The 14103-nt window shown below is 40.7% G+C and overlaps 1 protein-coding gene and 1 long non-coding RNA gene across 15 annotated transcripts in view; both read left to right on the forward strand.

Moving 5' to 3' along the window:
* The window catches only part of nav3 (neuron navigator 3), a 223688-nt gene extending 212469 nt beyond the window's left edge, over window positions 1–11219 (forward strand). For all 14 annotated transcript variants that reach the window (XM_032505782.1, XM_032505795.1, XM_032505791.1 and 11 more), the window contains 10 exons: window positions 1576–1673; window positions 1782–1877; window positions 2795–2963; window positions 3170–3405; window positions 4218–4372; window positions 4458–4529; window positions 5096–5292; window positions 6748–6866; window positions 7548–7751; window positions 8484–11219. In XM_032505782.1, coding sequence (XP_032361673.1) covers window positions 1576–1673; window positions 1782–1877; window positions 2795–2963; window positions 3170–3405; window positions 4218–4372; window positions 4458–4529; window positions 5096–5292; window positions 6748–6866; window positions 7548–7751; window positions 8484–8603 — 1466 coding nt within the window. In that variant the 3' untranslated portion in view covers window positions 8604–11219. The remainder of the gene's footprint in view (window positions 1–1575; window positions 1674–1781; window positions 1878–2794; window positions 2964–3169; window positions 3406–4217; window positions 4373–4457; window positions 4530–5095; window positions 5293–6747; window positions 6867–7547; window positions 7752–8483) is intronic.
* Window positions 11220–13522: 2303 nt separating this feature from the next.
* Window positions 13523–14103, forward strand: part of LOC116673401 (uncharacterized) — a 2643-nt gene continuing 2062 nt past the window's right edge. The window contains exon 1 of the long non-coding RNA XR_004327831.1: window positions 13523–13734. This is a non-coding gene — a long non-coding RNA (uncharacterized LOC116673401). The remainder of the gene's footprint in view (window positions 13735–14103) is intronic.

A 14103-nucleotide genomic window follows, 5' to 3' on the forward strand; every position in this document is an offset into this window, starting at 1 on the left:
TTCACAATCACACCTGATAGACGAGCTTTTGTACCAAACTAAAGTAACGAGCCAATTTTGTAAAATGTATGTAGTAGAAAGCACCGATATTTGTGTTAAAATGTAAGGAGTAAAACTAAAAAGTCGCCAAAACAAATATTATATAATAATATATATTTGTACTTTGTTACTTCCCATCTCTGCCTGTAACTTATTGTTACGGGACACTCTAATGGCTTTGTTTGTGGTAGCAGCAGGCAGCAGTTTTTAGAGACAAATCTCTGAAAACCCACTTTACACTACCTGTCCAGCACTAAACAACAGACAATCACAAGCAAATGACCACAAACAAAGTTAATGACCACCTAGTAAACACAGGAGCATTAGCAACTATATAGCCCCATATGTTTTCACAGGAGTTGGTGGATACCAAAATTCTTGCTAAAGGCATTGAATATTGAACCTACATTTTGCATGACTACACTTACAATCAATTTTAATGTCAGTTTGCACTCAAAATCATTTTGCATCTTTAGGATGCGTTTAGACAGACTGCGTCGGTCACCCAACAGTTGGGCAGGTCTTTCCATTCATTTTAAATGGGGTAGTGTGTTTAGGCTGCAACGGGATGTTGCTGCAGGGGGGACACTCAAAAGAATGCAGCGGACATGCGGCAAAGAGTTCAGACCAACTCAACTGTTGGAGAAACGCAACCCCATGTCACGCTGCGGTGGCCAATCATGCAACCGACGGTCAGACTTGTCAGAATGTTATGAGCTATGGTTTGAGGCGGTGTGAGAATCCCGTACAGTAAACGGGAAACATCACTGTCTCTATTGCTCCCACAGAAAAGTTTTAAAACACTATGAGGGCAAAAAACGAAACACAAGCACTGAACTGCCCGGTGAGTTTGTGTAATAGCTGAATGTCTCCAGCAACAACAAAGCACTTGTCATGTCTCGCTTGTCTCTTTTCTTTTTCTCTCTCCTATAAAATATAGCTGGTCTAGCTTTGGTTTAGCATTAGGATAGACTGATGTTTAAAAGAATTATCTTTAGCCTGTTGCATTTAAATGGAGGAACTCTAAGTTGCCTATTGGAGGGCTAATAGTATCTACAAGGTGATGTTAGTGTCTACTTCTTCACATTGTCAGGTTGATGAAAATCATAAGTGATTTTTTTTCATTTAAACAGCTGTGTAATTTTGTCCCGCTGCTGTCACAGTCCCCATCCTCCTCCTGACTAAACACATCCAATACACCTCTGCCTTTTGAATCATTTTCCATCTTGACTCATTCTTCTAAAAGATTCTTTGTTCCTTTCCCTTAGATTGTTTTCTATTTAATTTTCTAACACACAGTCGTTCTTACATTATCATTCTGTGCACTCACTAGAAAACTTTCTGTATGAAAACATTGATTAGATGCAAAAGTAATTATCGCATGAAAGAAACCCATTAGCTATCTTTTACTTTGGATTCTGTTTGTCCATTTCCAGCTCTAATTTGCCTGCAGGCAGAGTGAGAGTTTGTTTATAATGAATCAAGGCTCTGATGGATTAAAGTCTGTGTTTTCCTAACAGAAAGTTCTGTTTTCAGATATTCTGCTAGATGACGGCTACGAGGGCAATCTACGCAAAGAGGGTCGGAGTGTGCGAATAGTGGTTACCATCAATAGGGGGCCATACAGCACCAAGGTCAGTGGATAAAGAATTCAACAGTATTCATCTTTTCCTCCAGCTCAAACCACTGTAATTTTATTTAATCTGACTCCTGTTGTTTTGATCAATTTGAAAACTCTTCAGGGTACACAAAGCCATGCATACCTGATTGGGTCTATAGGTGTGAGTGGGAAAACCAAGTGGGATGTTCTGGATGGAGTCATCAGACGCCTCTTCAAGGTAAAAACACACCATTGCTCAGAGGTTCAGGTTGTTACTTAGGCACATAATAGACACTTTAACTTGTCATAGCAGGAAAGGCACACGTATTTTATGGCAGTTGAATAGCGGAAGTATAGGCATCAGGTACACAAAAGGGTGTTGTATATTACATTGTTGTATAGCTGTAAGAAACCTAAGAGTAAGTTAAACCTGGGATCTGATAATCAGATGGATACTCTTGCAAATAATTAGTGCCTGTTCTAAGGTTTTTAATAGTAATTACTGGACATTCATTTTAAATACAAATGCTTTTTGGGATAAAGCTAATTGAAAAAAAGAGAGTAATGCATGTGTTCTTATTACAAATGATGTATCCATCCAGCATATTTATTAAAGGCATTTTATTTCACTTGATTGCCTGGATTTGGAAAGTTAGGTATACTTTTTTGTCTTTAGAATAGCCTAATCGTAAGTTATCTTACCACAGCACTGTGCCTTCTTCGGTGTGTGTAGTGTACTTTTCTGTCTGGTCATCTGGACCAACGTTTTACACTTTTGTTTGGCTCTTTAAATAAAAAAAATTGATCACAAAAAAATAATTATATATACCTACAAATACAATTAAAAAAAAAGAAAGAAAATTAAACGCCGCACACCTGAATGTTTGACAGATGCGTTGGAGAAAACCACAACTTGGACAAAAATGATAAAAGCTCCTGCACAACGTCTCTGTTACTGCTTGTATATTCTCTTTTATCCAGGTATATACAATTACAGAAACTGTACATTATAAAACAACCGTTTTGTTTGTGTAAGATCCACAGACGCACACAACAACTGTCCTTTGCATAATATGTTCGACAACAAGAATCCCTGGCTATATTTAAGCATCATCAATAGTGCAGTTCTTTGTTTGAACCCCTCCCTCCCTGCAGGAATATGTGTTTCGGGTGGACCCTCTGACCAGCCTGGGTCTCAGCTCAGACAGCATCGTCTGCTACAGGATGGGCGACGTGGTTCGCTCCCATGCCTCCGAAGTGCCTGAGCTGCTGCCCTGCGGCTACCTGGTGGGCGACAACAACGTCATTAAGGTCAACCTCAAAGGTATGGCAGCAAGGAAATGTTTCTATTTCAGGAATACAACTGATGTAGGAACAAGCTTTGGATTCTTAAGGATAGTGTTTAGAATAGAGAAATACATGTTAACTTGAACTGCAGTCTAATACAACATATAACTACATTCATATTCTTCTATCCATCCTATTTGCTCCATCCTTCTTCTCTCCTTCCTCTCTCCTTCCACACTGTAGGTGTGAGGGAGAACAGTATAGACAGCCTGGTGTTTGACACACTGATTCCGAAGCCCATCATCCAGCGGTACCTCAACCTGTTGATGGAGCATCGCCGTATCATCCTCTCAGGACCCAGCGGCACTGGTAAATCCTTCATGGCTGCCAAGCTGGCCGAGTACATCATTTCCCAGATGGGGCAGCAGGTGACCGAGCACAACGTTGCCAGTTTCAACGTGGACCAGAACTCCAGCAAGGTAGGAAGAGGAATTGATACATTCTTTGAATTTCTGGTGTGTTCACTCTCACCCAGTCTGCCTTACCTACATTATTGCTTCATTTTGTGCTACATCTCCCAGAATGCCTTCCACCACCAGCTCACCTGACAACACACATATTAACAGATCTTAAAAGATGTACACCTGGTTGCATTCATAGACTGTTCATAGAAGTGGAAGTAGCCATCATAATGTCATCCATAGGTTTGTGGACTATCGTTTTGAAGCATTTTGGCTGTTGCCATCGTGTTTTGCTGGAGCCAGAACTGTCCATATTTGGATGAGATGGTGGAGCTGAAGCAGATTGCTAAGCTAAATGCTAAGTAACCAGCTAGCGCTAACTGTGATATAAATTAGGATGCTAGGGAAAAACAAGGCTTAAAACAAAATGTAGTATACTTACCGGAAAAAAATTAACAGCTGACTCCTTGACACGGAATGCTGCACAAGATATTTTTAAGTTGTGTGATTCTGATGGACTCTACAACCTTACATTTTCCTCTGATGTTTTTCATCAACCTCCAGCATAAGAAAATGATACTATTATTTAAATAATGTGCTCCAGAATTTGACATGCATCACCAGCAGCTGTTTTTTGTTGTCAAAAAGACAGCTAATCATAATCCTCATAAACCCACTGGAGTTTAGAATTCCAACACAAAGAAAGTGCAAGGTGACGGACATCTGGACTAATAGTGTCATTCGGCGGAATTTCCCGCAGCAACAGAGCAATCCTGGAAAACTATATTGCGTCCGATTGAAAACCTGTGTGTTGATGCTTTCTTCCCCAGGACCTGCGTCAGTACCTTTCCACCCTGGCAGAACAGTGCAGCTCTGAGGAGACGGACACAGAGCTCCCCACTGTGGTGATTCTAGACAACCTCCACCACATTGGCTCCCTCAGTGACATATTCAACGGCTTCCTCAACTGCAAGTACCACAAATGGTGAGTCCGAAATGCATCATATGAAAAAGTCGAGTCAAGTCAAATTTGAGTGAAGCCCGTTTTGACTGTGTTTGTCTCTATCCAGCCCTTATGTTATTGGGACCATGAACCAGGGAGTGTCCTCCTCTCCTAACCTCGAGCTGCACCACAACTTCAGGTTTGGGACACACACTTTAACAACAACCTTGTTAACTTCTATAGAAATGTCACTGTTTGATACTGTCTCTCAACATATTATGGTGTTGGTGATTTCTATAAGTTACTCATCATATTGTAAAATATGTACTTTGGTTCCACAGAGAAATTACTTGTAGTTTTATTTGATTTGCATCATTTCCCCTATCAGATAATGTGTTTGATTTCAGTCCTCCGTCAACATAGAATTTCTCAATCACTGTAAACTAAAGGCATTCTTCCACAGGGGAGTGCTGTAATTACATCGCTTTGATAATTAGCCTCGTTAAATGGAAATACATTAGACCATAATGTAAGTTCTGACTGAGGATCGTTTCTGCTTGGCATGTCTGGCTAGTTGATGATTTGGCTAATATAAAGTCATTTGGGAAAGCTTATCATGGGCCAGACATGAATTTATTGTGAATATATTATGGTGAAGTGAAATAGTAAGCCCAAATCTCTGAGCTGCTTTGATGAGACATGTGGTTTAGCTGTGTATTAGCTCTCTGCTTACTGTTTCACCATTGACCACGTGTCCTGTTGTAGGTGGGTGCTGTGCACCAACCACACTGAGCCGGTCAAAGGTTTCCTGGGGCGCTTCTTGCGGCGGAAGCTGATAGAGACGGAGATCGATAAGAACATGCGCAGCAATGACCTGATTAAGATCATCGACTGGATCCCCAAGACCTGGCAGCACCTCAACGGCTTCCTGGAGGCACACAGCTCCTCCGATGTCACCATAGGTCTGTCACTCACTCACTCCCACACGCACACACACACGCTCTCTCTCTCTCTCTCTCTGTACCGTTAGACCGATACCAAAGCCAGTATGGTGCAGTGTTAATTTTGTCAGCAAAGTTTTTAATTTAGTCTTAGTCCTATCTTAAATGCCCTTAGTTTTTTTTTAATCATATTTAGGAAGGTGACGCAATATAAAGAGAGATTTGGGTAAAGTACAGAACACACAAGTCTTTGATTTTTTGTGAATGAGTCACAATCAGTGGCTTAACAGGATAAAGCCTGACATCCTGTGCATCTCTCAGACATCCCCTTCTGCTATATTCGCTATCTATTTTGCAAGGGCACCATCACTGCATCTGGGGTTAGCGCCGCCCAAGACCGTTGTGATTGGGTTAAAGAAATACGAACAAGCCAGAGTGTTTTCACCTATCCCAGAATAGATTAGCCTTTTTAAGCCTGACTTTCTCCTCACATTTAAATCCCGTCCAAAATATAATTCTTCCAACTTGCATACTCAAAATAAATGTTAGAATATTTGTCTGTTGTTTATTGCTTTGTTATTCTGTTTGGTCTTTGTTGTGCATCTGTTTTTATCTTTTATTATTTGTTTTTGTAAGGTGTCCTTGAGTATTGAGAAAGGCTCCCATAAATACATGTATTATTATTATAAGTGGTGTAGACAGACCATACTTCAACATTGACACAGCACTGTGGAGATCTGACAATGCAAGAATATTAGTGAATAAAACATTAAATATTGTTTGAATTAAAAGTGTCCGCATACGTGTTGTTTTCAAAGCTGGGATCGCCCCACTACCCAGCATTAAACGCTAGCGGGCTTGCCACCAGTTTCTCTTCAATGACCACTAACAAGCAAAAAAACAGGCTACACCCTCCTACAACCGCGATGGCTGCAGCTGACTGGACAAGCACGTCACGTGGGGCTGGCTGCCCCCGGATTTCAGAACTGACCGTAATGGCAGCTCATTCGCAATACAGTCTCTGATTTTACGAAAATAGTTCATCGAAACATGTTTCTGAAAATATTTCATGCAAGGATAGGCCAAACAGTTCCTGAATCTATTTTTGTTTTAGGTCGACAAAGGTCAGTTTCATAGATTTCCGTCAGCTTTTGAGAGGCTTCAAGTTGAGCTGGCCGCTCCTCATTTGCATAGTGTTGGCTGGATTCAACTTTATGTAAATGTGGAGCCACTTACTCGACGCCCCGCTTTTCCAAAGTCCCTTCGACACTACCAGAATGCATTGCACAACTGCTCCCATATAAATGAATGGAAAGCATTGAAATGACGCAGACAATAGACACACATCATAACCATGTTAGATGTTCTTGTGCCTCCGCTCTTCTGCAACATGTGTTAGGAGTCTTCTCAGTGTCTTTGGTCTTTCCATGTTCTATTCCACAAACACTTATCACCTAGGCTCTTTTGTCCCTATAGGTCCCCGTCTCTTTTTGTCGTGTCCCATGGATGTAGAAGGCTCTCGGGTTTGGTTCACTGACCTGTGGAATTACTCCCTGGTGCCCTACTTGCTGGAGGCTGTCAGGGAAGGGCTGCAGGTATGTCTTGGCAACACTGGAAATCCACTCTCTAGATCACCAGCCTCAGTGGATACTAGAATTCAAACTCATAGTGATGGAAAGTAACTAAGTTTATTCACTCGACTACTGTACTGAATTACAATTTAGAAGTACTTGTACGTCATATAAGCTAATAATCTACTCTACTACATTTCAGAAGGAAATATTGCACTTTTGACCATTTATTTGACAGCTATAGTTATTACAGGGGTCAACAAGGTGTCATTCAACATAATGAGTACTTTTACTTTGGATACTTTAAGTACATTTAGTGACCAATACTACTTTTACAGTTGGCCATTTTCTTCATGCACCAGTCTGCTACTAACACAGCTGGTTAAACAATATGAAACGAGTAATGGAACTGTGAAGGTAATGATAGTTACCACACTCTCTGATTTTTATGACTGCACGTCACAAGAGGCACTTATATGAATAACAATAGCAGGTTAGTTTGAATTCCTTTATTTGTTCCTGTACGCATAACACTAGTGCTGGTGATTGGAGATGCACCTTTGTTGAAATATCAGAATCTGATTAAGAAAATAAATCCAGTTTCTCCCTGTCAAATTCAGGCACCAATGTAGGGTTTGGATAGATATGATTTGGTCATGTCCATTCCTCATTCATACCTGCTCTCCCTCTTTGTCATACCTGCAGCTATACGGCAAGAGAACAGCATGGGAGGATCCATCCAAGTGGGTAAGCGACACGTATCCATGGAACGCCGCCTCGTTGCAGCAGGACGGCCAGTCTCTGCTCCAACTGAGGCCGGAGGACGTGGGATACGACGGCTACAGCTCATCCAAGGAGGGAGCCTCATCCAAGCAGGTGTCTCAAAGTGACACAGAGGGAGACCCACTGGTGAGGAAGACATACACTAAACAATTGTAGTAATTATTCTGGTCAGGAGTTTCTAGTGTATGGATAGCATTTAAGACATGTAACAACATTAAAGAAAATGAAAGGACTATATACACATGGAAAGACTTAAACATGGATTACAATAACTCCAGTGTAAGAAATCAAACAGTAGGGGAGAAATCTGGGCTATGTGATGTAACCACTCCAAAGATATGAACCGACCGAGGGACCGTCCAGTTTGCGAGCAGTGTGCCAAGGCTCATTTTAGGAACACTTGAAGCAATGCGCCCAATGCAGCAGCACTTGTGCATTATTGGGACCGTTTGCTCAATTGCAGGAATGAGAAGTTCTGTTGTTTTATTGTTGGGAAAATCAAAGTTTTAAAAGTGTTGCTTTTTACATGTGAAGTACAAAGACAAAATTTGTGAGTATTTAGACTTTGTTATATAACAAGTGTTGTAAGTGTGGCGTGCTATCTACGCACACAGTATGTTTTTTACTGGTACAAACAGGAAGGAAGGTGTCACTTTCAACCAAGCACAGTCGCTTGACCAGAACTGTTTGATTCATAACTGTTTTTCCAATGTTTAGATAGGATTTTTGTGATCAGTTTAGAGCTCTCTGATCAGGCAGCTGTGTACATTAAGCCAGGCAGACACTGTACGGATTGGACCGTTTTCCACACACAGTCTCTGTCATTAAGGCGTTTTCTTGTTTGTGTTGTGTTTTCAGATGAACATGTTGCTACGGCTACAGGAGGCAGCTAACTACTCCAGCACACAGAGCTGCGACAGCGACAGCACCAGTCACCATGACGACCAGCTGGACTCCTCACTGGAGTCTGCACTATGAAACCACAAGCGTTGTTGCACTGGGAGACAGCAGACCCCTCCAACCTGGAAACCTTTGAGCCTCTGTCGCTACCAGACACCTGTATAGTGCACAGACGTATGGTGTATGAAAAGTTTTATCATCCAAAATGGTAATACCCACCATTTGAAAGAAAACACATATTTTTTACATTACAATGGTGCAATATGAAATCAAATGATTGTGTGTTTTAAAGAGCAGTAGCCAACTTCTCAGCTTCAGTGGTCAAAATGATAAACAGTGGTCTGACTGGGATCCACAAATATATTTGAAACACATCCACTAATAAGGTCAGCTAGTCCTTTTTTAATGGATGTGTAACATTTGCAAATACAGCTTTTCATGTATGGCAGACAGGATGTGTCTGCCAAGGAACAGCAGTTCCTCTGAAGTTGACTTCCAAGGACAAAATCACATTTGTGCACGAACATGAGGAACCACAGGTCAGCCCATTATTTAAACTTTGGGTGTCAGAAAAAAAGAGAAAGCCACGAGTTTAAACTGGAATTTTCTTTTTTTCCTTCTTCTTTGGTTAATCCCAGATATATATCTTCAGATGTTTACAATGGGGGTGGCAGGTTCTCTTATCTATGTATTTCCTTGTTTACAGAGGTGCTTCTCACACAAACATATACACTCATGCACTTACACACAGGCAGCAGGAGGACACTGTCCTTTAATCAGAGGCTTTGATTGGCTTTTAAGCCCCCATGTGACCAACAATCCAGCCTACCAAAGTGTCCTTGAGCAAGGCACTATTCAGAGCACCCTAGGACCCTCATCTCTGACCCTAACCTATTGAGAGAGTTAAATAAGAGGAGGGGAGAAGAGTGTTCTTAGGTGATGCAATGCCCTTTGGTTTCTTTCATTACAGGTCCATCAGATTGATTGTGTGCTTCAATAATGTCAACAACCAGCTATTTTTCTGAACTGGCTCCTCACAAGTTACTATATCGGAGTGGATTCAGAGCTGAGGGACATTATTCCGTCTCCTTGTTTAGCACTATATTCATCATCATATTAGGGTGATTTTGCCTTTTCTGAGCATAAGGACAATTCTGCACCTCCATGATGGCATCAGATGTGGTTGATTCGAGACATTTGCAAAACCCTCTATAGCCCAGCAAGGATTACAAGAGTTAAGTTTTCATAATATAACACGCACACATAGGGCACACAACCCTTCTGCTCAGCTGTCAGTCGGGCTTCATGGTGCTGGTCTCCTGCCCTGAGCCTCCTCAGTGTCAGGCACTGCCAAGCCGCTCCTCACTGACCTGCATGCCAACAACAAGCACAAGAAAAGCAGATTGGTTGTGTGTCATTCAGCCACATTGCTGCTGTGAAGAAAACAAAATGGAAAAGTGCCAATGTTTCCCTTTGATTTACTGCCAAATGTTCACACACACACACTCACATACACACAGAACTTCACATTACAATGCACAGCCGATCATGGTTATCAACTTAGATTACGTTGTTCTTGGCCTTCCACGCTCTACAGCCTGTTTCTACTCCATAGCTTACAATGCAGAACACAATACAGCAGGCAGCGCCTTCTGTGGGTCCTCACAGAACTGTCCCAATCGACCGCTTGTTAAACTCCTCCCTTGAACAGTGATTGTCCAATCATTAACAACTGTAACTCGGCAACTCTGTCAAGCTTTCTTCACGTCAGTTGTGTGCATGGAGATGTAGTTCAAGAGATACTCAGCATTTAAAGACTTTGGAGTGTTAGTTGCAAATTTTGGCATGATTGGCTAACTAGCCTACTACCTACAGTAGTAACCAAGCTTAATCTGCTCTTTATTAAATTAGGGGAAGCAACACTCCAGCAACCCCAGCCAATATTACCCTGAGATAGCATTTGCCAAACACAAGGGTTAGTCCTCACCCTAAAAGGGTTTTCTCTTGTAACATTAAAAAGTGAAAATATACAGATAATATGAACAAGTATGCAAGCTTCACAGCCAAACAGAGTAATGTTAGAATGAAATAGCAGTTTGACTAGCTTTACATTAGTTATAGCAATACCTGAACCATGCTGTTTCTTTAGTTCCATGTCTTCTACATGGATCAACAACTGGTTGGATAATAACTGTTGGTTGCAGCTTTATCCTTAGTCTTTTAGTCCAATATCATAGATGTAGCCATCAAGTCCACATTTAAGACCGGTTTACTAGATTCAGAAACATTAAAAAGTAGAATGTTAGACTAATTGGCTAGCTAGCTAGAACTTGTGGCAAGTATGCTAAGATTATTGCAAGCTGTATAGGTGCAAGACTTGAAAGCTTGACAGGCGTAGCAATGTTTGCGAAGGGGTGGGGTGGGTGTTTGGCGAACAGTTACTTGCAAATAGTTGAAATCCTGTGACATTTGTGTTATCCTACATGGAGAACCAAGCGGGTGGGGCTTGCTGTAACATGGAAATTCAGAAAGCCACAGAAAAGCAGTATACTGACTTTGAAAAATGTCAAGGCCTTCACTCCAACAGATATGAATCTGACCTAATCAATCAGCAAAGTATTTGTAATATTGAATTAAATGAGCTGACAGTGTCCTGCTTGGAACTTTATGGCACTCTTGTTCAGCATCTGCACCCAACTTTGATCCATGAGGTACCAAAAAAGAATCCAAAGTATTTTTGAAATGCAAGTTTACCAGACCAGCCGAAGAGCTGACTAAGGGAACAATGATACTGGTGCTTTCTCACTGCCTTAAATGTGCAAATGTTTGGGAGGCATCCTCTGCTCCCACTGGCTAAAGTGAGAAGAAGAGATGCTAATGTTGAATGATGATAATGATGATGATCTGCTTCCTTCTACGTCAAAGAAGCTGCTTGTAGTTGGAAAAACAGCCTCTTTTGTTTTTTTGTGACTCCCTCTTCCTCTAAACCGCCCTTTCTGACAGTTTCTGACAGTAGAAGTATAAAAGAGTTGATGCTGTATTTGAATTTAAAACTGACCAATATTGTAAAAACATTTAAAAAGGGGTGTGGTATTTTTAAGTTGTTGTTTTTTGCCTAGTTGAGCTGGGCTCACTTAAACTGACAGGAGCACAACCAAACTGTTTTGGGTTTTCTAGCCTGATGAGCATGTTTTGAAGCTTTTTAAAAGGGGAATGCATTGAGAAGAGACCTTTACCGTTATGTATGCGTGTATTGGACGGGAGCCATTTTGAATTTTGATTGTCCTTTCTTTGTTTAACAAGTGGGTTGGTTTTGCACACTTTGAGGTCGGGGTGGATTGTAAATACTTAAGTCTTGCACAGTGAATCAAAAACGCATTCTGCCCTGTTGATGTTACAATATGCTTAACCCGCAGTAAATTATTGTACTTTGATAACAGAGAAAAAAAAGAAATGCAAAAACTCAACACGCTGTCAGAAACAGGTGTGTGTCTTGTGGTGATTGGATGTTTTGCCTGTGCAGGAGGCATACGGTGTACAGTAAGAAACCGTTTTTAACTCACTAATATCACAGACTGAGAACAAAAAAATGGGCACTTTTCCAGTATTCCCCCCTCTCCTGCCATAATATTCTCTGGATCCTCTCCGTCTTTAGGAATGCTGCTTGTTCCTTAGATGCACTTCCTCTCTGGACATCTTCACCTAAGCTTACCGCCCCGTTAGGCTTGCTAAGCTGTCCGAGGCACTGAAGCTGACCTGACACCGTACTGTATACATTTACCAACAACCCAACAGGTGCTACTGGTCAGTCAAAGCCCATCATAGACCAAGAAATTATGTTGTCATAACCTCAGGACAATCCTACCTGTGTTCAGCTTCACACGTGTCTGCAGCCAAGCCTCTGATGGTTCGCACATATATCTGGCCAACTCGGCCAGCCTTGTGTCTCCAAGGGTGTGTAAGTTGCATGATAAGGGGGCAGTTAGTTACCATGGTAACAAGTTACTCCTTACCTACAGTTACACCCATGCAACCTGAACTTAGATCTCCCACAAATTACCCTCTTCTACACTCCCGTTGTAGGCCCTGAGTTTCCGAGCTAGCAGATTGTTGACACCGTTATTAGTGTGTCCACCATAGTGTTAATGATCAGCTGGTCATTTTTCCACACTTACCACTTTGCAGTTACATCTCAGTTGGAAACCATAGCATTTACTCTGGTTTAAGAGAAAGTTGTCTTCTTTTTGGGTGAAACATTTGTCCTTAAATGTTTTATATTTTGTACATTTGTATGTAACATATCATGTAAATAGACAGAGACAGTGATTTAACTCATCTGGAGGATTTTGTAGTCTTTGTAAAGCCCTAATAAATAGTATTTGGTGTCACACGAGCAAACGAGATGCTGAGCTTTTTTTCTGTGTTCAATTGAATTGTTTGTGTGGTTTGTTTTGGCCAGTTCATGGAGTGGAGGATAAATGCTTCAGAGGTGGGAAGTAGATATAAAGAGTGTCAATATGTTGGAAGATAAAAACTTATTGAGACAATATCTACCAGCGGTGTGTCATTGTTCCGAGAAGTACTAACTAAGCTGCTGTTATCAAAAATATAATGTGAATGTGACATGTATCTGTGAATGGGACAATAATCTTGGTAGCAACGTCAAGTTTAATCAAAGCTCAAAGGGTAACACGTTTTGGTGATGTCTTTGATGACATTTTTTATTTTTATGAGATGACTTTAATTTTAACAATGTTTGATTGTTTGTAAACCATGAGTGTCATGACAGGTGCTTCAAAGGAAATTATTTTATTATCGTTTACAATATAAAATAAACCCAAAAAAACTGGCCTTTATATTATATACTAGCAATATTCGAAAGTGAGACTGAAGTGTCACTTGTATTTTAAACTGTCAAGAGTACTGTTTTCAATAGAAAGAAAGGAAACTTTAAACACTATGGTTTTTATTTTATTTTGAAGGACTACATGACATTTTGTATGTCCTCTTCCGGGAAGCCCGAGCCTTCAGCTAAAGATGGCACCTGGCGCAACTCCTGTTACAGAAGCAGAAAAAGACCTTAAAGTGTTTAAATCTAAAGAAGTTACGATATCTTTACCGAAACACTCTTACTGGTATGACTTTTGGATGTTCGTGCTCTTTGACATCGTTTTTTTCCTTGTCATGTATTTCATTGTCCCGTAGAAAGGTAAGTAGGTCACGCTGACGGCGGCTACGGAAGTTGCTCAACTAGCTAACATTACTGAGCTAACTAGCTAGTTAGCTAGTCTTATTATATTGATAGATAATTGAAATGACGCCATTTATTTTTCACTATTTTGTAATTAACAATTGTATACTAGTTAAAGCTGGGTAAGAATTCTTACTAATAGACTACTCTACCTAACAACTACTGATGCCTTTTATCGGTAACCACAGATGGCAAAAGTATTCACTTCCCGTACTCAAGTAGAAGTACGGATAATTGTGTTAAAAAATACTCTGGTAAAAGTAGAAATACTGATTGAACTTCTTTACTCAAGTAAAAGTAACAAAGTAGAGGCTTGGAAATGTATTT

This window comes from Etheostoma spectabile, chromosome 23 (assembly GCF_008692095.1).
Source record: "Etheostoma spectabile isolate EspeVRDwgs_2016 chromosome 23, UIUC_Espe_1.0, whole genome shotgun sequence".
In the NCBI taxonomy this organism is placed as follows: domain Eukaryota; kingdom Metazoa; phylum Chordata; class Actinopteri; order Perciformes; family Percidae; genus Etheostoma; species Etheostoma spectabile.